The 25,684-nt window shown below is 42.9% G+C and overlaps 2 protein-coding genes across 6 annotated transcripts in view; one reads left to right on the top strand and one right to left on the bottom strand.

Moving 5' to 3' along the window:
• Positions 1 to 12,334, bottom strand: part of LOC107217056 (leucine-rich repeat-containing protein 24-like) — a 173,439-nt gene extending 161,105 nt beyond the window's left edge. For 2 of the 5 annotated variants that reach the window (XM_046744023.1, XM_046744022.1), the window contains exons 1-2: positions 11,587 to 12,334; positions 11,253 to 11,351 (exon numbers count right to left, since the gene is read on the bottom strand). The gene's annotated coding sequence lies outside the window, so the exon portion shown is untranslated. The other 3 variants (XM_046744021.1, XM_046744020.1, XM_046744018.1) reach the window with 3 other exon arrangements.
• A 1,528-nt stretch (positions 12,335 to 13,862) lies between these two features.
• Positions 13,863 to 25,684, top strand: part of LOC107217059 (soluble guanylate cyclase gcy-33) — an 86,332-nt gene continuing 74,510 nt past the window's right edge. Inside the window, exon 1 of the mRNA XM_046743102.1 lies at positions 13,863 to 14,022. Coding sequence (XP_046599058.1) covers positions 13,939 to 14,022 — 84 coding nt within the window. The 5' untranslated portion in view covers positions 13,863 to 13,938. The remainder of the gene's footprint in view (positions 14,023 to 25,684) is intronic.

Below are 25,684 nucleotides of genomic sequence, written 5' to 3' on the forward strand. Positions count from 1 at the left end.
GCCGTGAATCTTTGATGCTCGGAGGACATCACACGAAAGGATTCCTCATCCCACCGCGATTCCGACCCGTAGAAATTTCTGTTTCAATCATCATTTCCTTTGGAGAAGCAGGTCCGGAAAGACGACGACGGACGAAGTAGCGAGAGGGAAAGAGAAAGATAAAGAAGAGAGAGAGACAGAGAGTGAGAGTAGGAAGAGGGACGAGGAGAGTAGCGGGTGGAACCCGTTTGATTTCGTTAATTCTATAGCCCAGGGCTCGCTGCTTTCGCAATCGACTTGTAGTAGCATAATCAGATTGAAGATTCTGCACTTTGTAAGACAAACTGTTACTCGTGCATACACGCCACCAAGATAGAAGAAAGACACGCAGCAGCAGCAGCAGCGGCTGACTTTCGTTGCCTCTTCTCTTTTACTCGTTTTTTTCTAATTCTTTCTTTCAAATATACACGTAGACTGCATTAAAAAAAAATCTACTATTTTTTTGTTCAAAATTCAAGTCGAAAATATCGTTCCAAATGACGAAAAAAAGATGCTTTCCAAGTTTCAGCTCTTCGTGTTAATATTCATAATTTTTATAACCTGGCAACGCATTAGTGTACTGATCAAGCCATTTTGGTAGGGAATTTAACGCTCCGCAACGAAGGTCTCTCGTCATTTTATGGCAAATCTACTGTTTCAAGTTATTTAAAATCGAAAGGTATTTAAGAACCTTGAACAACTTTTGAAACAGTAGATTTGCCATGAAATGACAAGAGATCTTCTTTGAAGAGCATCCAGTTCCCTACAAAAATACTTATTGGTCTTATCAGTACACTAACGCGTTGACAAGTTATAAAATTCCAAAGTAAAAAAAAAAAAATGTCCATGTTATTTAAATGGAATATAGAAAAATCGCGATGAGGCGGCTCTAAATATGAATATTAAGATATGAAACTAGGACAGTATTTTTTTTTTTTTCGTCATTTCGAACAATATTTTGGACTTGAATTTTGAAAAAAAAAAATTGTCGATTTTTTTATACAGTCTACTAAATATATATATATATGTTCTACAGTGTTATCCGTATATCAGCACATCTGTATCTTCTTCTTCTCTTCTATCTCCTTTTCCTCGACACCCTACAACAGAGGACGACGATCAGGCGGAAAAGCCCGCGGCGTACAAGCGACACGTGCTGTTGAAATGAATTTCTGCAGCCGCAATCAGGGCCGCGAGCTTGTGCTTCTGACATGCGGGATGAGCAGGAGGAGTTGAAGAGTTAGAAAAGCGTGAGAGAAAGAGGAAGGAAGAGAGGCGGGTCTCCTCCGGGGCATCAGGGACTTCGACACAGGGAACTGCATGGATATTCGAAAGGTGTAACATATTACAAAAGCAACCGCAGTTCATTCCTCGTCGAGACCATCGCACGATCTACGTTCTCTTCCTACGTTTCCACATCCGTACGTTCCGCATCACGTACCCTCCGCATATGTATATATATACACGTTCACTCTGTGTGAACGTCTCGCACTATCCATCTCTATCCCCCCCCCCTCTCACTCTTCACCTCTTTGTTACCGACGGGATAACGATCCATTCCCGTACGTTATACGATCGTCGTTGCAAGCGTGACTAATGCTGCTTTATGTTGCACATGGATATCGTGTGATTCAAACAACAAACTAGATACCGACCATATCGTCGCGCGGTTCAAAACGGGACACTGCGCGTGTCTGTAGAACGCAATGCCCACGAAGCAGCATACGGAGATACCTGATCTCGAACAATTTTTTCGTTCGATCCATTTTCAACAGGTAATACGTCCAACGCGTGCTCAATCGACGAACCATTATCACGAAATGATACAATTACACATCTTGTAAACGATTGACTGTGAAAAAGAGAAGATTCTTTTATTTTCTCTTTCTTTGTCTCTGTGCACCGTTGAATAACGGGTGGACTAACATTTTTTTCGAATATCAAGCGATTCGACACATACGATGAACTGAGCGTTGTTTCATCGGTACAACGAATACCCCTACGGTACACTGCGTTCACGATCAGATCTCTATGGTCCCTCCCCATCATATTTCATTATTAGTTTCTGTGCACAGGCTTTAGGTGTGCTTTTGTATCTTCTATTCCTCCTTTTTTCCAATTTTCGTTGCGTTTCACCCCGGGTAAAGCACAGAAGCAACTTTTTCATAAAAAAAATACGCGAAACCATTCCAACGAGTGATGGAATACGCACGTACACTCTATACTAACAAGGCCTCGTTTCAACCGACATTGGAGATGCAACATATACATATATAACGCGTTGCAGCTACTGTTTCATTGTACAGATCACCGCTGGCTTTTCGATAATCTCATTGTGCCGGAACATCGATATTTCTAAAATCCGGTATATTACAAACACACGTGCGTTTGGTGAAAAAAAAAATTAGTTTTATGACACGTACCAAATACAAAGTAACCGTCGTCTCTACCGAGAAAAATTCACCATTATTATCGAAAGCGATAATCAGGATAAGAAAAAGAGATAAAATAACCGCTCTATCCAATACATTGATTAAACTTACATGAAAATGTAGAGCGATACACGATTGCAGGTATGGTACAAAGAATTACAAGCCCCGCCATGACGAATATAGTGACCCACCCTATATATACGCGGTCCTTTCACGCTTTTTCTACTTTTACGTTCCGTTTTTTTTTTACCGCATCAACGTTTTGCTTTTGTTAATTCCAGGTAAGCACAAAGGTGTGTTATACAGCGGTACGTATACGTACGTATAAGTCATGTGTACGGACGCGGACTCCTCGCACACAAGTTTATAGATACGTGTGTGCACACAGCAGAACACCCCGGGATTTCAGAAGATGAGGGGAACGAGAGGAGAGAGAGAGAGAGAGTGAGAGAGAAAAGGGAAAAGGAGAAGGAGAAGGGCAGGCAGAGCCCTGCAGCAGCAGGCAAAGTTGCTGCAGGAACGAAACGGACAAGGCAAAGGAAGGCGGACAACACAGCTGGAGTGAAAGAGTGAAAGAGTGACTGAGGGAGAGGGAGAGGGAGAGGGAGAGAGGGGGGCGGAGAAGAAAGAGAGAATAACGTGACCCAAGGCAGTGATACTCAAACTTTACGTTCGCTGACACAATGAGCATGAGGATGGACGCGTGTGTAAAAGTCGCGCGAAAGAGAAATGGCGCAAGGAAATTTATTATTTCGTTGTTTCCAAAGCTTTCGTGGTTCCTGTAAAGGATCTCACTTGTTTCTTTTTTTTTTATTTTTTTTTTTCAAACCAACATCGCACGTCGAAACAGTATCAGGTTGAAGCTTGTAGCGTTATTGTGATGATGGATTTTTGGAAAAAAAGTCGTTATTTTGCAACTTTAAGGAGTAGTTGAGATTTAGTAAACTGTTAATACAGCGTCAACAAACTGAGAATATGTAAATTCAATTTCTTCATACATTGCAAAGGTGAAAAATATTAATTTTTATTTCAACGATACATTAACGTTACTAACTTCAGTCTCGTGAAAAGAAATTTATTCACCTACAACATGTGAGACGAAAACAGATCTAGCAGACGAAAACGACGACGACAGAGAAAATTGAATACATTTCTTATTCGTCTTTACAGCTTCTTTTCCAAGACAATTTTCCGTTTCTCACGTAGGTGTGCAGGTATCATACATCCCTCCGCGTATCTCTGCAGGTAATGGATACCGGTTCAATCTAACCTACTTTACACCTATATATATATATTATATGTTAGATATATATATATATACACATCTGTGGATTTGAACGTGGAATCTTAATGTCGGAGAAAAGAAGCTGCTACAGGCTTTTCAAAGTTTGACACAAAATTCCCACAATTTTTTTCAGCCAGCCTTGTCCCAAGCCCAGAAATAACAGTTTTCGATACTGGTACCTGAGAAAGACATTAGTGCTGAAATAAATCTCGAAAATAAGTTTTCAAATATTCATAGCTTCTTGTTAATTACCTATTCATTTGTTTATTCTTGTCCTTTTTAATAATTTCCGATCGAATTAAATGAAATCACAACGATTGGGTTAATATTTCAAAACATATACACATATTGTGTACAATTGCATAGCTTGAAAACAATTAAGTAGATTATGATTCGTTGTCCAGAGCACCAACTGCCTTTTTCCTTCCAACACGTTCTATATGTTAGAATAACGCAAGCGCGGTGTAACAATAATTGTCAAACTGTGTTGTAAGAGTCCGCAAGGAAAGTGCGAATACAGCCGTCGTCGGTGACGTCAACAATGTATTTCAATATATTTAGGTATACATACATACCTAACACGTATTGTACATAATATCAGCATAGGTACGAGTATTAGTCAATCAACGAGAGAGTCACCGGCGGCGATTGTAATCTATCGACTTGAATGAAACCTTCATTTCGCGTAAAAAAACTAAAATACTTAAATGCCGATGTACTATGTACGAGTATACAGTATAATCCTATGCACAAAAGGTTCACGAAGAGACGGCGACGTGACGAATTCAGCAATATTCGCAATCGAACGAACGCTTTCGAATACTAAAAGCAAAATATATGCTTCTATTGTTCGTAACGATTTTTGTTCCCGTTACAAAGTTACAAAGTGCGTGAATACAATAACAATAATATATGACAAAAAATATAACGAAAAATCATGTTTATGATTATAGACAAGAATATGACTTCTAGTATGCCTGACGTATATGTTTAACAATTTGCAACGGAAGTATCCGTCTGTCCGGATCGAACTGATATAAATGCGGAAAACAATATCCTGTGCAAAGAAGTGTCATTAAACGAGAAGCTTGATGAAAACCCGTACGACCCACGACGACGAAGACGACGGCTAAAAGCTTCCTCTTGTACAACATGACGGGAATTACATCCACACGCACACATATGTGCGAAAACACCCGGTAGTATCTAAAATACGCTTCACACGTAACACAATGGCCACACCCGGGTGGTGGTGTTAATGCGTATTGAATTATTTTCGCGTCGTGTCTCATTCTCGCGCATATTGCGGATTTCCGACGGTGACACGACGATGCATGCTGCCGGTAGCTGTATAGATACGATTAAAGCGAGCTAGACTAGACGCGGAAAAAGTGCCGCGTAAAGAGTTCGTCTAAATACCTTATATACCTTCACGATTCTCGATTCGCGTATACGCATACGTATGCGTGTATGTCGTCCAAATAATTCACTCATACGTACATACCTGCAGCAGCGCAAACGCCGCACTTGTATGAAACTGCATCATCAACGACCCACCGACGACCCAGATTCCACGATTCCAATTTATGCTACGTGGGCAGAATGGATCCGGCACATATTCATATACCAATTATGTTGCAATTTCTAAACGGCGCGACGATCATTAGATGGATACTCAACGAACGCATAAATATCTCCAATAATCAACCGTACTCAACAAAGGTGTGTGTAAAAACATACGAGGGTGAAAATGGTGAAAATAGTGAATCCGAAATCTCTTCCTACGATTCTTCCACTCCATTATTCCAGCTTCACGTATGATACCTAACAATTATATCCTGAAAGGTGTACCAGAAGCAGCAGCGGATACGCAACGTACCGTTACGTTACAGGTATATGTTTAATATGTAATAAGAGAGAGAGAGAGAGAGAGAAGATCGTCGAGCGTCGCGGAGCGTCGGTGCCGTTAAAGCCGTCGTCGTCGTCGTCGTCTGCCAAAGATAAGCGTAAAGATTAAACATAAGCGAGAGATATCGAAGCGCGGTTATTTGAGTAGCTGGTGTAGTACCTCCGAGATAAGAGAGGAGAAGACGTGGGATATACGCACAGGAACGACGAAACGGAAACGCGTGCATGTGTATAACGGAAAGATTACGCACGCGTAAATTATATACACTATGGGTGACCGATGATGCACACCTTCTTATACGCTTATACGCGCCACGTGATACCTAACGGAGAGAAGTTGTAGAGAGAAGAGCAGGCACGAAGGCAGGGATGCATTCCGACGATGATTGCAACCAAGGCAGCTGCAGCGCCGCGACGCTGGGAAACGCATTAGGTGTAAATGAAACGACGAAGAGCCGCGGCCGCAGCCGGCATTGTGTGAAAAAGAACGGTGAACGCAAGCATATCGAGATGCTGCGATAGTAGTTTGAAAATATTACACCGACTCCAGTGAGATTAATTAATTAATTAATTTATTAATTTATTAACGAACTCGTGCACGGTTCAGTTGTAATACGCGGGTCAAGTTCGGGTCTTCGCGAAGCTCTGCAGATAAGGACGGTGCTGAAAAAATACTGTACACACTGGCATGAATAATATATTTTCACACATGCGTATGGAACTCAACGTCTAGACGTCTTCTGTCTCTCCGTATGTTCGCTAATAACAGTATTGACGGTAGTAACGTTGACGTAACGAAGCGTCGAAACAAAACTCGTTGATTTAATATTTTGGAAAGATTTTTAGAAAGTTTAGTGTTCGCTATGTATGAGTACGTTTTGCTTAAATTACGAATTACCGAATTTTAAGCAACCCTGAAACTGCTGCGAAGTAGGTAGCGTTTTTTCTTGAATATGCATAGTTATATTAATTAACGTTACTAACTTCAAACTCGTTGCTAATAACTCCAGAACTACCGAACCGATTTCGTTTCTTTTTTTTTTTTCTATGGACAGCTACATCGGCTGGCCAGGTTTTAGGCCAAGTTTCTTAACAACCAGATCGATGGTTTGAGAGATAAAAAACTTATTCGATCGCTGACAGAACTCTTACAGGTACAGTAAAGTTACGCTCAAGAGTTTTTCGGCGCTACAAAAAAGTCCATGGAAGCATATACGGCTATATCTAATAATTTCGGCTGAATAAGAATTCAACAATATTAGCTAATGTACGATGTAAACGTACGTGAATACGCGATAACGAATTGCGAAAGACTTCCTTCTCCTTCGTCGTCCCGACTCTTTTGTACATTATTTTACCCGTAATCCGTCTATTATAACACACGGGACTTTGTTTTCAGAGAGAGAAATAGAGAATCTCTCGAAGCTGACGACAGTCGTGTCAAAACTGTGGTCCTCTACCGAAGCGCGCGGCTAAAACTAGTCGGTCTTTTTACTCTTTATATCTCCAAGACTTTGTTCTCAGAGAACGCTGCTTCGAACTTCTTTCAGGTGATACGGATGTTACACAACTTTATCTCCTCTCGTCAATAACTTTCGTTTGACATCTCGCACGACCACCTCGCCCGCTGCGATGTGTCACACTAGCTGTTTGATTACCGACACATATATAACACGTATCGTGCAGGCAGTGTGTAATATTAATCACGTAGTAAGAACGGAGCTCACTCATAATTATTCCTGGTATTAGCACGGATGTATTTTCTTTTCAGTTTACAGCTTGTGAGGTGTATTCAATCGATACATTCGGCGCGAATGATTCATTTTCTGATTTTTCTGTATAATTTTTTTTCTTTTTCTTTTGGCACATCTTAACATACGCACATACGAATTATTCTTAATTCCGTATTCTGTTTGTCTTTCTTTTTTATTTTATCATCGTACGATAACTTTTCTTTGAGATTCGTGTTCGAATTACGTTTATAAATAAATGTTTTAGAAAAAAAAATTTAATAAATACGGTCGTTATTTTGTATGCAGATTGAGAGGATAAGGATAAATATTTTACTTGAAAAGATAGCGAAGAACTAAGAAAATAAGAATATTTCGTCGTATTTTCAGAAATTATCGTTTTTAAAATTCTGTACCGGGAAAAGCATAATTTCGATGAAAAATAAATTTCGATATACGGATGAAATTGTACCAATAGCGACTCGAGTTTTATTTTCTCTACAAAAACCGTCATCGTTTAAAATTGTAAAATAATCCATCCAAAAAATAGTTATTCTGATTAAAAAAAATTCCGCAACCCGGATATCTGTCGGAAGAATTTCAGCCATTCCAAACTATTTAAGACAAGGAATAGCGGCATTGTTTTAATTTAGAACGTTAGAAAATAAAGGCGACGCGATTACGCGGGCAACGATCAGCAAAACAATTCCTCCTCTTCCTCCTTCCCCCGACCGACACGTTTCACCAAAATTCCTGGAACGCCATGAATAATCGATCGATTTTCAACGCCTCGGTGTAATGTGACGTAGCATTTTGCGGCGAGGTTGAGTGCCTCTGATCCGAGGGGACCTCGGCAGGCAGGCAGGCAAGCAACGATGGCCGTGAGTCGCGACCTGCAACTTCGTGCAGCCTCCTCTTCGAGGTGCGTCAGGGTCGCTGTGTTGTTGGTTCGACGAGGAGAATGAAACGAAAACGAGAAGAACGAAGCGGGACGAAAGAGGACGGAAACCGAGGAAATGCTACGCGGTAAGATCGGAAATATCCAACCGAAGCTGAACGGCTGTTGTTGTTCTTTACCGGGGACATTTTTTTTATTAATGTTTTATTATTGTTTCGTAACACTGTTTTTAACGCGATGTTGTCGTTAAATATCTATTGTCGTTCGATCGAATCGCGACGACAAAAGAATGATCGATTCGTTTGGTCTGTCTCAAGAATCTGTACAAAATTCTGTAACCGTTACGTCGAGTTTGTCCGCCGGTCGACAGAAATGGTAGAAGAAAAATAATTAGATGAAATTTAGAACGCAGAAAAAGTAGACGGAGGAGCGACGAGCCTGCGGCGGAGTGGCGAACTTTCCAAGTGACGGCGCAGCGGCTGTATTGAAAATTGATACCCTTCTTTATTCTTTCCTTGTTCTTTCGTTCTTTATTTCATCATTTCTTTCTCGCAACGTCAAGCAGCTCGTTCAACGAATAAGTTACGAAACGCCGGCCAACTTTCCGAAGTGGATACGCACGCAGTGATGGGTTGGTTCTTTCTAAGCACCTCTCCTGTCTCTCTACCACCAACTTGAGAGAAATTTCATCTATGGAGAGTCAATAGAGTATGAAAAACGATCGTTCCTCATCTCCAGGACCGCCCGCCCGATGCTGAGAATTCAATACGAGACGAGACAGTCGAGAGATCGAGGAGGAACAGCGAAGAGTTTGACGCAACACTGTGTGTGGTACGTAAGAGGGAAACAAAGAGTCGCGGTAACTACTGGAAAACCTGATATAAAATGTATGCGAAAGAGCTTTGTAATGTTGAAAAAATAAATCGCAAAGTTGACCGCAAAAATGCGTAGGTTTAAGAATCGCTGCGAAAACGATACGAAGAACAAGCAGTTATGTGATACGCCGATCATTGGGTAAATACAGTATAGACATGTGCTACAAGGAAAATGCTACTTAAACGCTAATTAGACAAATTTCTCCGTCAAGTGATGTGAATTTTGATATCGGACGGAAGGCAACCTCGCAATTTAATTAAATTAACTTGTTAACCGGGGTCCGTCCGGAAGTTTCGACACCGAAAGATATGAAGCTTGATTACACTGTCGAGGAGTTGAAAACGTCTCGAAATAATGAGATTTCAACGCGTGAGGTATTTCGCGAAGCTGAAGCCAGCAGCCAGAATTCACCGGTTAAACGTTTTGAACGTTTTGAAAATACAAAAATGCGGTACTGTTTTATCCTCACAATTCTATAAAGGTATTCGGACCTCGCCATCTTGTTCGAACGAACATTGGAACGTTTAGCTGCTTGTCTTCAGCCTCGTGGGTACTTCGCAGGCAAGTTATGCACAAAAGGGATGGGAAAAAATTATAAGTTTCTCACTTCTTGGATAGTATTTGAATAAAAGCGATTACACACCTGTCTTCGCACCAATCCATATTGTCATTAATTGTGCGATGTACGGAAATAGATCAACCGTGTATGGGTACGTAAGAGGAACGTTAACCAACTCGTTCTACTCACGATATCCCCGTTCGCATCTCATGCGTGACGCATATCGGGAATGACGTCGCTTTCCTGCTGACTTATACTTGGAACAGCGTACACGCGGAGCGGATAGGTATCGGGTTGTATTTTTTCATCAGCATGGGTCGCGTATAATGCACGCGTTAGGAAGAAGGTGAGCTGTCGCAAGACCGTGACTAACTAATTTCCAACAAACAGCGAATAGAATCAAACATTCCGGACGACAACCTGCACGATCGGCAAGTATCGCAGGCACATGACTCGACTCTCTGCTGTTGAGTTGTACGTGGAGTATATTAACCGACAACTGTGACGAGGACACGAATCCAATTCTCTCCCCCCTCCACTCTCTCACTCCCGTCCTCTCTCTTTCTCTCTTCGACATTCAGCCGCAGCTGCAGCATTCTCAATAATGACAGTGACCTTGGACTCTCGGAACCAAGAAGCGAACAAGAGATTGGAAGCCCGCTGCTGCTACCGCCGCTGCATTGCGTGCAGGTTCCTCAACCTGAATCCAAAGGTAGAAAACGGCTGTCGATGTTGTTCAAGCCAGGATGGTAAAAATCTTTGACAATCGTTCAAGAGATCGATTTCAAATCGTTGCGATTGGTTGAATCATAATCGATGTTCGAAATCGTTTAGTATCTCTGAAAAATTTATGAATATTGTTTCAAAGTATCGAAGATAAAAACTTTGATAAGACACAGTTTGATATTCTTCGGGAACATTTCAGAATCGTTCGAATTGGTTGGAAATCATATCTCACGAGTAGGTATTTTCGCATTGTTCATAAACTGTGCAGGTGACGCGTGAACGAGCAGAATAATGTAGCGCAGCTGCACCAATCCAATGCTAACATAGATGAGGCTGAAGTTAGTAACGTTAACGTAACGAAACATCAGGGGAAAAAAATCATTATTACTCAATTTTAGAATGACTTTCAAGAAGTTGGCTTTTCAAAATAAAAACATATTTCGTTTATCAGGGTTTACACTTAATTTCGGACATTTATTCCTAAACATGCATCGTTACAATAACGCTACCAACTTCATCCTCGTTAAAGTTGAAAGATCGGTAAATTATCAAATACAAAATGTGATCCGTTAAAACGGGAAACTTTAGAGGGAATCGCGGTTATCCGATCCTGTTGGACGAGATGAGCTTCTCCGGCAGAATGGAAGCAAAAGCCGGTGAAGAAGAAGAAGAAGAAGAAGAGCCGGTTGAGGCATTCCAGCGGTTGGGAATGATGGCGGAAGGGGGGGGGGGGGGGGGGCAGGTAAGCAGAGGACGAACAGGTAGGATGAAAAGAAGGCTAAAAACAAAAGAAGTAAAGCAACAAGATGATCTACCTTACCGCCATATAAGGTGTCCGATCGGCGCTGCTTGTTGGGGTCCAGCCTATTTCTTTCCCCGTGTACTTGTATCGTCCTCCGGGTTTATTTCGCGCACAACACTGCTTTCAAATACACACAGTCGTCACAGAGAAAACACAAAGATAGAGAGAAAAAGAGAGAGAGAGAGAGAAAGAGAGAGAGAGAAAATTAAAGATAGAAAGAGAAAAAGAGAGAAAGATGTATCAATTATATATTACGATAATATTGAACTTGCACCACAAGACGCCGCGCGACGACCTTTGTTTTACGTATCGATATATATATATATATATATATATATATGTGTGTGTATACTTATTCTTGACACTGTCGCCGTATTCACTTGTGTCAACGATCAGGATCGATCTTGTTTAATCACTGAAACAAACTTTAAACTATACTCAACTGTAACGTCAGATCACTAGCACGCAGTTTAACCTGCACTGCATATGATACACATCGGATAGAAAAAGCACAAAAGTAACTCGCGAGGCACTCGTTTTGTCATCGGTTATTGGTGTAAATTCTTCGTCAAGGTCACTGAACGATATAACAACAACAACCCCGCAGGACAATCGGCGATATCGTCATCATCCTCCCAAACACCGTTTTCCCGAAAATCACCTCGATAAAACCATACATCGACAATTGTATAATCTTACCGTGAAAAATACTCAAGGTATACGGAATAATCACATTGCGGCCGGCGGCGGGTTCCTCTCAACAACAACATCAACAACAACATCGTCGTAGTCGTTTAGTCGTGCATAAACACCTTATTACTCGCAGGATCAACAAGCGGTGTGAACGTTGACGCGGAACGATCGAACAACTCGTCACGTGACCGACGCGCACTTCTTTTTTTTTTCCCCAGGCCAAACTCTCCGACGAGCTCCGAAGAAGAATAACGAGAAGTACGAGGAGGCGAAGAAGCCGTTTTTCTCTACTTCCGTACCACGCGGGCGTCAAACTCGGCGACCGAAACACGACCGTTGACTCTCGACTTTCTCACACGCAGCGCATGCTGGACTACGGCCGACTGAAAAGCGCCCGCAAATACGGAACGAAGCGTCGTCGACGCTGCTGCCCTCGTGCGGCCGGCCCTCGAAACTAATCTCAGAGACGCAAGCTACGTTCGACATTCTACTAGTTAACTTACTACGGCATTCTAGTCTAATTTGCGACCGCCCCCCGCTGCCGACGCACCTTTTATTCCGAGGACGAGTTATGTAAGTGGTAAGTAAACCGTCGTCCTTCCCTCAATCTTATCGTCGGATTTTTAATCGACCGTGTAATACGCGGCACGTTGTCTCTATGTTTGCTCATCCCACACCTCGTGCGTAAATAGCCTGTCCCCTTGAAGGGGGTTGCCCTGGTCGATTTTGACGTTGACTTATGCGTCTCCCAGATATCAAAATCCACGAGATAAGAGGCTTGACAGCCCCATTCGACTCCAACGCATTTTCATTTTAGGTAGAAATGAAGATGTGGCACGGATTATACGAAATCGCGACAGTAAATTCTTTTCGTTTCTTTGTTTCTGCGTCAAATGAAAATATATTCGAGTGCTTTTGTTCGGAATTGCCTGTGTACGCGAACTTTTTACAAAATTCACTTAGCAATTGCAGTTTTTAGTCGAATAAGAAAATTTTCTACTACCAATTTCGACCAGCATTCGCTTCGGCCGCCATATTGAATTTATAGCTTACGGTGGCAAACATCGATCGTAGTGAAAACATTGTTGTGACCAAAGTTCAAGTTTAGATACCGACCGGACCTGTGGTAAGAGACGTAAACATTTCGTCGGGCGATCGGAAGATGTGTGTAGAGCGTTGTTTGCAAGCAGTCGTACCGTGGCGTCTTTCGAGATTATACGTCCGTAATTCTAGCAGCCAGCCGAGATACCTCTCTCTCTCTCTAGGACCCGTCCATATTACGACTTCTAGTAAAAAGTTGAAAATCAGCGAATTACCCACTAAAATAAATTGCCCTATGAATTCAATATGGCGATGAAAAAAAAGGTATGTTCTTTTAAAACTTCGTTTTCTACTATAATTCTAAAATAAAAATAAAACAAAACTCCGAGTTTTCGTCTTGCAGACTATTTCTAAAGGATGGAAATCAATTTTCCTGAATTGCAGCTGAACGAATATGAACATTATGGTAAAAGAATGTTTTCAATCAAACTAGAATCAAGATTTGAATCGTGAAAACTGTTGGGTAATTCTTATAAAATATCATGTTTTCGACGTGAAATACAATAAATGGTCGGATATTTTTAAAAAAATTGAGAATATTCTGTGAAAAAATCACGTTCCGAGTAAATTCTGAAAACAATTTTCATCTGCAAGCTTAGCTCGCCACTTATCGTTAGTTTCCACGAGAAATCCGGCGGCCACTCGGGACTGATTAAAATGCTAATCTGACGAACTCGTGTATTCATCCATCTGTATTTTACCTACCTATTTATATACCCGCATGACCGCAACATGCGTTTGTCAAAATATGATATAACTCTTGTCCGGCGGATAAAATATGTTCCAACACCTCTTTGCACCATTGAAATTGACAAATGATTCGCAAAATTGCAGTTATTCGCCCTGCTGGACTACCTATAAGGGCGATTCTGGGAAACTGCCTGCAGAGCTGTACGCATTATTCGCGGCTATGCATGAACGGATCGGAGGGCTTCCACTTTCCACCCTGCAGCTTACATCCCATAACCAGATGCATCGGATTCTCAGATATGCGGTAAGGATGTCCTTCTATCTTTCGATATTGAAAACGCGGAATAAGGGAAAGAGAACTTCAGCCTGCGGTACGACTTTATTCTATACGTATATATAGAGGTTATTAAGTTGCGGGAATTTTTTATTTTCAATCTTTGAAAGGAGAATGAGAATATTCAAGTTTTTTGCTCGTTTGATTTGGTCCACCTTGTGCACGTCGGATTCCGACAAAATCGATTGGAAAAAAAATCGTACCTATTCAAACAAGTGATAGCAGATATGAAAAATCACTCGCTCGTACATAAAGGGTATAAAATTGAAAATTGCCTACATGTAGGCATGTGCGTGCGTTGTGTAACACGCTAAGCGCACGAATACAGGTGTGCAAATAAATAGGACTCGGTGATACACGTGATATTGCGTTTCTCAAATAGCGAATGAATTTTCGCGCCTGTGCGAAACGTTTTCACCTCGTCGCTCGGTTTTGTGCCATACATTACACATGTATCAGTACACAACGAGCGATAATGTACGAGACGCGAGGAGCCGAGGTCGAATACCACATGTCAACGAGAAACGCTTGTTTGCGAAGACGAAGTACAGAAACACACACACACGCGCGGAAGGAGGAATAAACAAAACTTATTGCAAAATCGCACGAATAAGTAAACGACCACGATTTCGATTTTTCATTTATTCTTAGTTCTCTTTACACGTTTAACGTCGCACCGAGAGAAGGGATAAAAATTATATGACACCTTGGGGTGTGCCAAAATAAAATAACTTTTTTTTTAAAACGTGTATCAAAATTTTGGTCCGCGTTTGAAAAAACAAAAATGTTTTTATTTTTTTGTTACACCCTATTATACTGACAGTTATACGCGAACTGTAAATTGCAGAAAAAAAACGCACGAACTTCGTTCGTTCGCGGTACCTATACCTAAGGGGGAAAATGGACGGCGAGCTATTTTCCGCGAATGATACACTCCGGCGATTGGAAATTTTTGGAAATTCCAACCCTCGGTCCGGGGCTACGGGACCCCGTTTCGAGCCTGAACAAACACCGGGATTTCCGGAGGGGCTGCACCGCCCCTGCAGCGTACCCGTACAACGTTGCAGACGATATAACAGAAACCGCGGGGTTTTATTGCGGAGGGGATGAGCGACACCTGGTTCAAATGAGCGCCATAATACCCGGGGGAAATAATTCGGTTTGCCGGTGAAAATCCCGCACCTTTGACCGATAAATTTTACAACCAATTATTGACTCGACGGCAAATTGACGCAAGCACGGTAAGGGAAGTTTTGCCTTACGTTAGACCTGCAGGTACTAATTCTAAGTAAGGCCTTGCTAAATCCTATTTGGCTCTTAAATCCTGTTCAGTACCGACAATTGCTATTTTGTACACTCGAACCCGTTTAAACGACCGTAAAAGTATTTATTTTTTTAAAGCCACTCGTTCTATTCTTGCACTAATCCCCTCGTTTGAGTTAATTAGTATTACTTTTGGTAAACTAAACGCATGCTAATAAATCTTTCAGACAGTTATTGCGACGATTGACGATTATTACAAGAATTTATTACTCTCAATTCAGAGGTAAAGCTTAGATTTGCAAAAAAATAAATGAAATATGTATTAGTAGGTAACGTTAATCTCAACTACTGGATATCATAATTGATATTTGAATTCGATATCACTACTTACTTCGATCGATCTTATAAGTATTGAAATCAAATTCAATCATTATCGAGATTCTCGTGGCCAAGAATTTTGTGGATTCTCCCGACCTGCAGTACATTCAATAGTGGAGGATATAAAGGATCAGTAGAGGTCCTAATTACCTCCTACTTTAGACCTAAACGTGGATGAAATGGAAACATCTGCCACTTTTAGGTCCAAAGTAAAATCTCTCTTCGGTGCAAAATGTGTCTTCCATAAGCCCAATTACGTCCTACCGAAAAATTTCGACTCGGGTTCACGAGAGGCTTGAAATTTCGAAAAAGTAGATCGTTCGAAAAAAGAGAACGTAGCAAACTTGCCGGTGAAGGTTTTTTCCCGGTGCAGCAGCAGCAGCTCGACACGGACGGGCATCCATTAGAGCCGCGAAAGCACGTCGTCAGCGGGATTTTCCAAACCACTTGATCCGCGGTTCGAACAGCTCGACCCTTCGAGTTCTCGAAGAGATTCGCCCGGCGATCGAAGTTGGTTACACACTGGGAACGAAAATGGGACTCGAGGAGCCGGGTCAACTTGGTTGTGAAATTCAGCGGCACTCCAGAGCCGGAGGTCACATGTGCACACGTGTCTACGCGGCGCGGATCCTTCTCCGCATCCGGTTCCGGAGATCTCGCTCGAATTCACACTCGGATTTCCATCTGGTCGAATTCTCATTTCTCTACGGGAATCTGGCCGGAGACGAAGCTGGAGTTTATTTAAAAAAAAATGTTTTTTTCCCCTTTTACCCTGTTTCGCATACCCGCTCTCGTATAGTTCGACGATTTCGCATTACTCTACCCAGCGATAAATCGTCGTCCCGTTTCGCCAATTGAACGTACACTAGCTGCTAGTGTGTCGGCAAATTTTGCCCCCGTTGCGGAGCAATAATTAATAGGTTTACGCCCCGTTATTATGCCCCGTTTGTAATTAAATCCCACAATGCAGGTCCGTTCACGGGTTTCAGGGCGCGCGGTCAACCGAGTGTCGGAAAAAAAAAAACAAAAAAATTTCGCGACAGTTTGAACCGCGGATTCGGTGCTACGAATTATCGAATATCCGCAGACGTCGCTGAATCGCCTGAGAAAGTGATTTAAACGTAAACGATCTTGAGCAGCTTTCGTTCGCAATCGCGTTGCGTAAATAGCTGCTACAGTGCCACTCCACGACACCGTGATATTTTTTACTTGTCTCCCTCTCCCTGCATTCGGGGCATAAAGGTTCCGCTCTCCCGGCGGGCTTTAAAATCGCATTACTCTTCAGTTGAACATTCATACTTCTCGCGCACGCCGCGATATCTGCCTCTATGCTCCGAGAAGCTCTTTAAAGGTCGTCGTCTCCCGGCCTCGAAGCCAAAAGCGCATACGCCACAGGTCTGAAAAGCTTTTGCCATTGCAGGATGGTATATATATATATATACATAGGTATGGTATATATATATATATATATACATACATATATACACTTATGTACCGGGGTGAATTTGTTGCACTGAATATTACCTGAAACGCATAAAGCCGGCGTACGGCCTCGTAACCGTGAATAGAGATATCGCCCTGAATCGACCCTTCGTCGATGTAGGTATTTACCTTATAATATACCCTCGCTATACGTGCTCCGGGCGAAATGTATTCTTATCTCGGAGAATGACTTCTGCAGCTGTTTTCCGCGGAAGGATTGAAAAAGTGATTTTTACGCTCGCCCGCGATACCTACACGCGAAGGTAGCGAAAAAGTACGCGTTTCCCGGATGTCATAAGGAAGACGAACTCTCTCTTATCGAGATCAGGCCCACACCTCGACCTGTACCCGTACACTCGAGTCTCCGAGGGAGCTTTTACATGACTCCGATTCGACGGAGTTCGGGGCAATAATTCCCGAGTTTGGCCCATCGGAACGTGACTGCGATTCCACAGCAGCCACGTTGTGGAACATGGTGAAAACTCGGGTGCGGAGCTTTGACGTCGACGCGCCCCGAGGATGCCGGGTTTACGGGGTCCCTACAGCGGGGGAGATACGACCTACGGGCGGAATAACGCCGCCTGGGAACGCGGCCTCTGATCCAATCATGCCCCTTTTATTTGCCGTAACTAGTGGGTACCAATAAATAGTATTTATTAACGTCAATTGAGTTAAATTACGTTTTATTCATCGCGTCGAGCGCATTGTGCGAGCACCCAACGACCGCTCCGAGTCCTGCTTTGATTCGTCAATCAGTCCGTACTTCACCGCCTCTCACGCAAAATACGGAGGTATCACGAAATTACGCTTATGGTTTCTTACGTATGCACACACCTACGTACGTATGATTAATTCAAACCTCATACCTACGTACACGTAAGTGTATCATCCTGCGATAAAAATTATCCCAATTATAATAATCGAGAGGTCCTTCGTTGTCAGACAAAAACGACGCCCATTGCTACGTATATATATATATATATATATTCGTCTCGTCAATTGAGTTTCCGACCAATTCCCGAAGGCTTTCGCGAACCTTTTTTCGGTCGAGGTGTTGGGTTGAATTTTCTTTTTCTCTATTTCGATTTCGCAAAGTGTAATACGGTCCTCCCGTATTTTCCTGCACCTATTCGAAGAAAGGATCGGGGGACGGGGGCTTCTTTTTTTACAATACATAAATTATTTCACGGCTATATCGCGTATTCGGACATTGTAACCAGGCACAATAGGGGTCACTGGGTATGCATGGCGGCACCGAGCCCTGCGGAGTTGTTCCTCCTCCTCCTTCTCGAGCAAAAACTACATTCGTACATAGATTCGTACGTGGGTAAGGTGGGTACACCCTGCAGCTCGGAAAATAATTCACTTTTTCTCCGCTACGCGTATATCTATACGTACTCGACAGTCTTGCCGATGCTCGCGCCGGCCCTTCCTACCTTTTTTTAAGGGCTCATTGTATGCCCCAGGCTCTCCTTTACTCCGCAGTTGTCAACCCTTCTTTGGCTATCCTCGAAAGGAAAGGTAAAACCAACGACGAAACGGAGAACGCGAAATAAATTCCAATTTTTTTGTAAGTAGGAGTATACCTGTTCGTCCTTCTGTCTTCCGGCTAAAGGATAAAGTTACAAATTTACAGCAACAATTAACATGCTTTGAATCCCATACGGTATTTTTTAAATGCCGAATCCTGCATGGCTCTTAGCACTAATAATTTGCTGTAAATACATATCATTTTAACTATATGCCTTCAACTTTTGTTAGTGTAAAAATGTTTTGCAAAACAGAGCGAACCGGCTGCGAATATAATTTTTTTTTATGTGCAATTTTTTTACGAGGCTTTTCATAATAATTGTTTCGTAAAAAAGTCGGTTATAAGATTTGCGTAGGTTGGTTATGACTAATTAGTGAACATGCCTTCGCGACCCGCCGCAATGGCAAGACGTAAACACAATTCGCGGTCGATTTACGGAAAATTGTCACAATTCTCTAATTGGATTACGTCTAACGAAGGTCGCGTCACCCTCGTACAGATTGAGTTATCGCCCAGCAGCCTTCTCCTACAAGGTCGAAACGGAAGCCGTTTCGTCGACGGAATTTTATCCCACGTTAATTGTGAGCAAAATCTTATTCATCAGCGGTACGCTGTTGAATAAATTTTGTATCAAATTTACGATTTCGAATACTTGTCAAAAAGTCGACATATTGAATTTCGAGAATCGGAATTCGTCTGTGATTTTAAACAATAAAATAAACGAATTATCCTGTAGAAAGTTCAAGTATAGAAAATTGGAAATATAGAAACGTCAAAATCTATAATCTGTATACGATGTATTCTATATTATGACAATATATATTCTGACCTGTACATTTTCCTGTTTCTCCATGCTTCAATTTTCTACATTTTTTAAATAGGATAAATTGAATTTCCGCTTCTTTCAAACTTCTACACTGTGGCCTTACCGTTTTTTCATCCTTCTATATTTTCACCCACGCCAAAATTCTCCTGCCGGAGGATCAAACAACGCACGCGAAGATGTACGATGGCATGGTGCTAAGAATTTGCGGGGTTGGGCCTAATTTCGGGGCAGACAATAGACGGATATTTGTCTCGAGAGGGCGAAGGGATCCGACAGCGAACTCTAAACTCTGAAGTAATATAAAGGGTAATGGGAACTGACGAAATATCTCCGCTCGATGGGCTTTCCGGGGGTCTGAATAAGTGTCCTTGAATATTCAATCCCGGATTTCCGACGACTGTGAGAAGATGTCGAGATGCATTTTCTGGGGAGAGTTTCAAAATTGAGTTTTTTCCACTCAAGAATCAGTCGTGTAATTCAGCCTCGTACAGCTCCGATGCAGACATCAGTTTTTACTCTCGTTTCAATGATCATAAACGCGGGGTCGGGATACCGACAATGAGTGTGTTTCTATCGTTGGAGGGAAAATAACCACTAATATCTTCAGAGTTAATGGCGCCCTCTCTCTTCTCTACCAGGTTCAACGGGGGAAACTGATAGCATGACGAGTACAAATCCACAAGCGAATTCCCCCCCCCTCCCGCAACAATAAAGACAAAAGCTCTTTCAAACTCCGAATCTTCTTTCCTGTTCATTAATTCAAAGAACATTTCGCGTTAATTGACGAGCCCTCTTCACAACGGCTCATCGATCCCGTACTTATACGTATTATATGCCCTGTATATACCAATTGACAACAATGGGAAAAGCCCCGGTAGACAGAGACTCATTCCATTAGCCAATTTCCCCCTCGTCGTATCCACGGAACACTTCTACACTCGTATTAATACATCAGTGTTATGCATTATGCCGACGACGTTCCGCCCGGCTAATTCACCCTTCGGTCTTATCAATTTTTCGCGGCTGCTTCTTTCACCACCTTTTATCGGAAAAGAGGCGGCTTTGTCCACTTCCGAAACCGTTTCATTTTCCACGATATACATAAGAGCGGGATAAAATGAAGATCCGAGGCGCAAAAACAACCGCAGAAAATGGCGACGTAATGGCTTCTGTCAAAAGGAGACAAATGAGAGGCGAAAGGTTCGATATCGGCGAAGCTACTTCCCGATTCGATGCGCCTGTACACCGGAAGTCCGATGTCAATTTCAAGCACGTCGAAGCCGCCCGCAAAGCGCGAGAGACGAGCTATTGACAAAATTTGTCCGGTACGCGGTAGATAAATAAATTACCAGGCAGTTTCTTAATGAAACCCTTGGCCTCGCTTCGCTTGCTTTCTGGCTGGCTGAAGTGGGAGGATCGAGCCTCCTCCGAGGCTATTTTTCAACCCTGCAGCCGGCGTCTCCTTCTCGTCGCCTCAAGAGCCGCAAGGAAGAAGAACCGTGTGCACACCGAGGCCGAGAATTGCCTTTGAAACATTGATATTGCGGTTGTAAAATGTCTCGATAGATACACACCTTGATATATTCCTTTACCGACTCTCCATTACTCTTGCCCACATTCATGCATTACGAAGCTGAGAGAGAAAGAGAATGGCCAGCGAGCATCGATCGAAGACTGCCTATGTATCTCCGCGCACATCCTCAGGCCAAGGAAACTGTGGTGCCAACGTTGTAGACGTTGCCGAGGAAAAGGAATAGATGGAAGAAAAGAGATGAGCTGCAGCTCTGACACACCGCGAGTTGATTACCCGTAAAGTCAAGTGCCCAACGCTCTTTAAACTACCATGAATCCCCGGAAGTGTCTAACGGAGGCTTTGAAATTCGAGGAAATTCAGTGAAATTTCATCAAGTGGGTACTCAAGCTGAAATATCGCGAAATTCGTTATGAAGTCTGCAGGTTAATGCGCCGAATCAGCTGAAATTTGAGGAAGTAAGAGAAGCGAGGTCACGCTGGAAGCTCTCCATAAAATTAGAAGGATGCGAACCGAATCCTCCGAGTCGTTCTCACCGGACGTAATATATCCTTGAAAAATCGTGGCTGATCAATCCAGGTCCTACACGTCATCCTATCCGATGAAATTCTGAAAAGTTGTCGAAAGCTACGAATCCATCGCTGAAAGCAATTGGAACGACCAGAGAGTACATACCTACATGCTACGGAGAGTGGAGGTAAGGAGAAGTATCTCATGTGAGTTTCCAACTGAAAAAGTACTCACTAAAAAGCGAGGGATAGTGGTTCAACAAGTCGCTAGAATGGCGCCCATAAGTAACGAGGGTTAAAATCTGATTGGCGCTTTCAGTAGTAATACAAGAAGAGTTCTGCGTACAGATCACGATACCGATATCTTACGTCAGACACAAACCCTTTTTCCGATGATCGGTAAAGTCAACCAGAGTGGGGATAACCCCACACAAAAAAAAAAAGGGTTTGTGTCTGAGCAAAATGTCGGTATCGGGATTTGTACGCAGAACTCTCCTCTACTACTGCTTTCTGGAACTTTTGTTACAGCAACGTTATCTTAATTTTCCTTTACTTTACGGACACTTTCTATACATGGAGATGATCCTCAATACCGCGTACCTACATAACTGCAGATGAGATCTTAAAGTTGAAAGGAAATCGTCAAACGCCCAGAAAGTTCGGGGTTGGCATTTTCTTAGAGGTGATTGCTGCCTGGCGTGTGAGTGAAACGTGCAAAGATCCAGAGAGTGAAATAACAGGGTCTACACGCAAGAGCGGGGGAAGAGGTGGAAGTTGGCAATCAGTGATCGATCAGTGTTTTCTTGACGTTCCGGCATCGGGCACTCTCCGCGACTGTTCTTGACGCGGAAACAAAGCGGTACAAAGCCGACGCCTTCCTCGATGGGGATGGGCTCTCGGATATCTCGAGAGGCTCTCGTCGCCTCGCCCCTTGTACCTTACAGGGCGAGTAAATCAGTCGGCGGATCGTCCTGCAGGCGGCAAGGTATTTCCCGCGGCTTTTGTGTCTCTGCGAATCGAATCGCTACTTAACTCATTTAGCGCAGCTGCTCGGTCAGTGGCATTCTAGACCTTCAATTAGGTTCTATGTACCAACGTGGGGTGGATTCCTCTTGGAGTCCCTGACCGGACACTGTGCATGGGACAAGCGTAATTCGGATCCCGTTGTCCATCTCGATCTTCACCCAGAGGGGAATTACGATTCCCCGAGAGGCGCTTGTACCGCAATCACGTACAGAGTGTATGAAAAATTTCTCGCTTCGATCAGCCAAACGGAATTATCGACTCAAACGACGATCAGAAGCGGTCGAGCAACGCGGTGTTCGGATTTATTTACAATTCCAACGAACTTGGATTGCTTCTTGTATGCTTTTTAAACCACACCCCACACACACGTTTTCACTTAGTTTATTTTACGAACGCGCAACGGTCAGGAGAATGTCTCATCAAGCCCAGAATGCGAATCGTCTGCTCTGGCGTTGCACCGCATATCTTGCTTATGTGTTACCACGTTGCGGGTACCTTGAAGAGTTCCGGCCATTCTGGAAGTCCTTTTAACTCGCGAGCATATCTCGTTGAAATACTCGCGTTTTGCAAATAACGCGGAGGAGATTAAAAAGGAGAAAGAGAACCCGGACGAGTACCGGACCCGTTTTTCACACTCCGAGAGTCACACTCTTCCTCTCTTTTCAAACCGCGCGGTGTCTTTCCATCCACGTATCGACGAAAGCCGACCGCTTCCTCCCGAGATCATCCCTTCTTAACCTGTTCCAATCCGGCCTCCGATGAGGAAGAATTGAGCCGCACAGAAAATACAGGGTTCACCTCAATTTCCGCCGATACGCGGTCAGCTCTGCGTTTGAGGTATGTTCCTTTCCAAATTGTGCGTATGTGGGACATATTATACGCATAATCGGATGAGACGGGAGCCCGGCGAAAAGCCCGGAGCTTTTATAAGTGCGAGAGAAGAAGAAGAAGAAGAAAGCCACGCGGAAAGAAGAGCACTGGTATTCCGACCGTTGTGTAACTTCGAGCTGCGTTTGCTACCTTGATGATAAAATTCCGGTATTTCAAGAATTTCTAATTTCTCGCAGGCGGTACCACTAATTTTCCCCTCCCCCTCCTCCGTCCCATCTTCCTGCCTACCTCCTTTCGTTCGCTGATCCGGGACGGCGGTTTTTCGACGGGTCCAAGGCTAAGAAAAGACCCGATATGCTCCGGTCTTCCGCCCAAACGGCAGACGGGAGTCGTTTTTCACCCAGTCCTTGAAAGGCATCACCTTCCGTTCAGGCATCTGCCGACGTGTGTTTCAAATTTTTAATCACCCGCCCTCGTCGCGCATGGGGAAAATCACCGGCGCGGCGTCGAGTGCCAATTAGGGAGAGTTTATACCCGTGACTTCTTATCGTTAACCCGGGTTTTTAATTACCAACAAAAAAGGAGAAAAAAATTTTTTAAATAAAGAAGAAAAAAAATACAGAGTGTGCGGGGTAAATTTCCATGCGTTCGTCAGCCGCTCTTATTTCACGGTAATTTCGCATAATTTATTGGCTCGTTTCGAATTCCAGCGTTTATTACGCACGTGCGTGAGTACGTATATATTCTTGTAGCGAGGCGTAATCGTTTGCCTCGTGTGACGTCGACCTCAGGATTTGTAACACGCCAAAAACGGCTCGTAATACAATTTGTCAAATAATGGGTGAATACGGAGTATTTCGAGTTTAAATTATTATTTTTTCGGAGAAACTCATTTCGGTTTGAGTACGAGCATCGTACGTAGGCGAAAATCAAGTTGTTCCAAACTTGTGTTTTTTCCTCATTTTGTAAAAAATCGTTTTGCATATAAGCTGTTTGATGCCCGTTACCGAAATTTCCACGTTTGTTGACCCATGCAAATGAAACATTTGCCATTTTCCGTCAGTTACCTCGCGTGTGCCTTGAAAATCGAATCAACGAGAGCGAATGATTATTCATATTACCGGTTCACGGTTACATATGCTGGTTTCAATTGCTCGTACCGCTTTGCCATTAGTTCCACCATTTAGTCGCAAATTGTCTTCCGCGCATCGACGTTATTCCGCCGTTTAATAACCAACTCTCGTTGGATAAAAAAAAAAAATTACATCAAATTTTGTCATGCAGTTGGCGTGATTCAGGAATTCTCATCGATTGTCAAAAATAAAATAAATCAAAGTAACGTTTCTCGATTATTCTTGCATTAAATTCTGCTGTAGCAAAATTTAATAACGAGCCTGAGAATTTTTCGCAAAACTGATGAGATAATTTTCATTAAAACTCGCATTCGTCTCTAACATAATTAACTATAAAATCCTTTTGAAAGTTTTAGTGAAATACTGTTCGGCTAGCTGATACCGCGTTTTATTCGAAAGTGATGAATAACGAAAACCTTGAACAACGATTAAACATTCCAGCTTCACAATTGCGGACCGACTTCACTCTGCCAATTTAAAGAAATGAATTCATGCACATTCGTAACGTGAAATACAGTCTCTTTCGAGCGCTCAATTCATCTCCGAACGAACGAAGGCGTTGGGTGAGATTTTGCAGCAGACTCGTTAAGAGTATTTCGTGTCAAAGTTGCGGGGTAATTCGGTGCCAGTTCACGGACGCTTTTGGAGTTAGAATTCCAATTTGGAGGCTCGTTCGTTATTAACTTGGCGGATAATAAACGGCAAATGATCTCCAGCGTAATATCCTTTGAACCCCTCGATCCTTCCATCCCTGATTCACCGGACCGGCGAGCGGGCAACTTTGAGGAAACAGTTTTGCTCGCCGAAAATGGTTGCTAAAACGTTGCGTCCGCGGGCGCAATTTCGCACGCCACGACTACGTGGGTATGATACGTACACGCGGCCAGAACGGTGGATTTCGGATGCATTTTAATGCGGATTTCCCTCTTCGTCCCATTTTTGCGGTCAACTAAACGCGGTCGAAACCAAAGCGATTGTTTCAGGCAACTCCGCGAATCGCGTCTGCCTTTCCATAATTATCGGCAGTCACTACAGAGTTCAACGTGACATCTGGTATCACATGGAATGAGCACGTGACGTAAATTTCCAGAACGGTACGCGTAACCTTTTACAAGGTTCATG

Source organism: Neodiprion lecontei, chromosome 6 (genome assembly GCF_021901455.1).
Source record: "Neodiprion lecontei isolate iyNeoLeco1 chromosome 6, iyNeoLeco1.1, whole genome shotgun sequence".
NCBI lineage: Eukaryota > Metazoa > Arthropoda > Insecta > Hymenoptera > Diprionidae > Neodiprion > Neodiprion lecontei.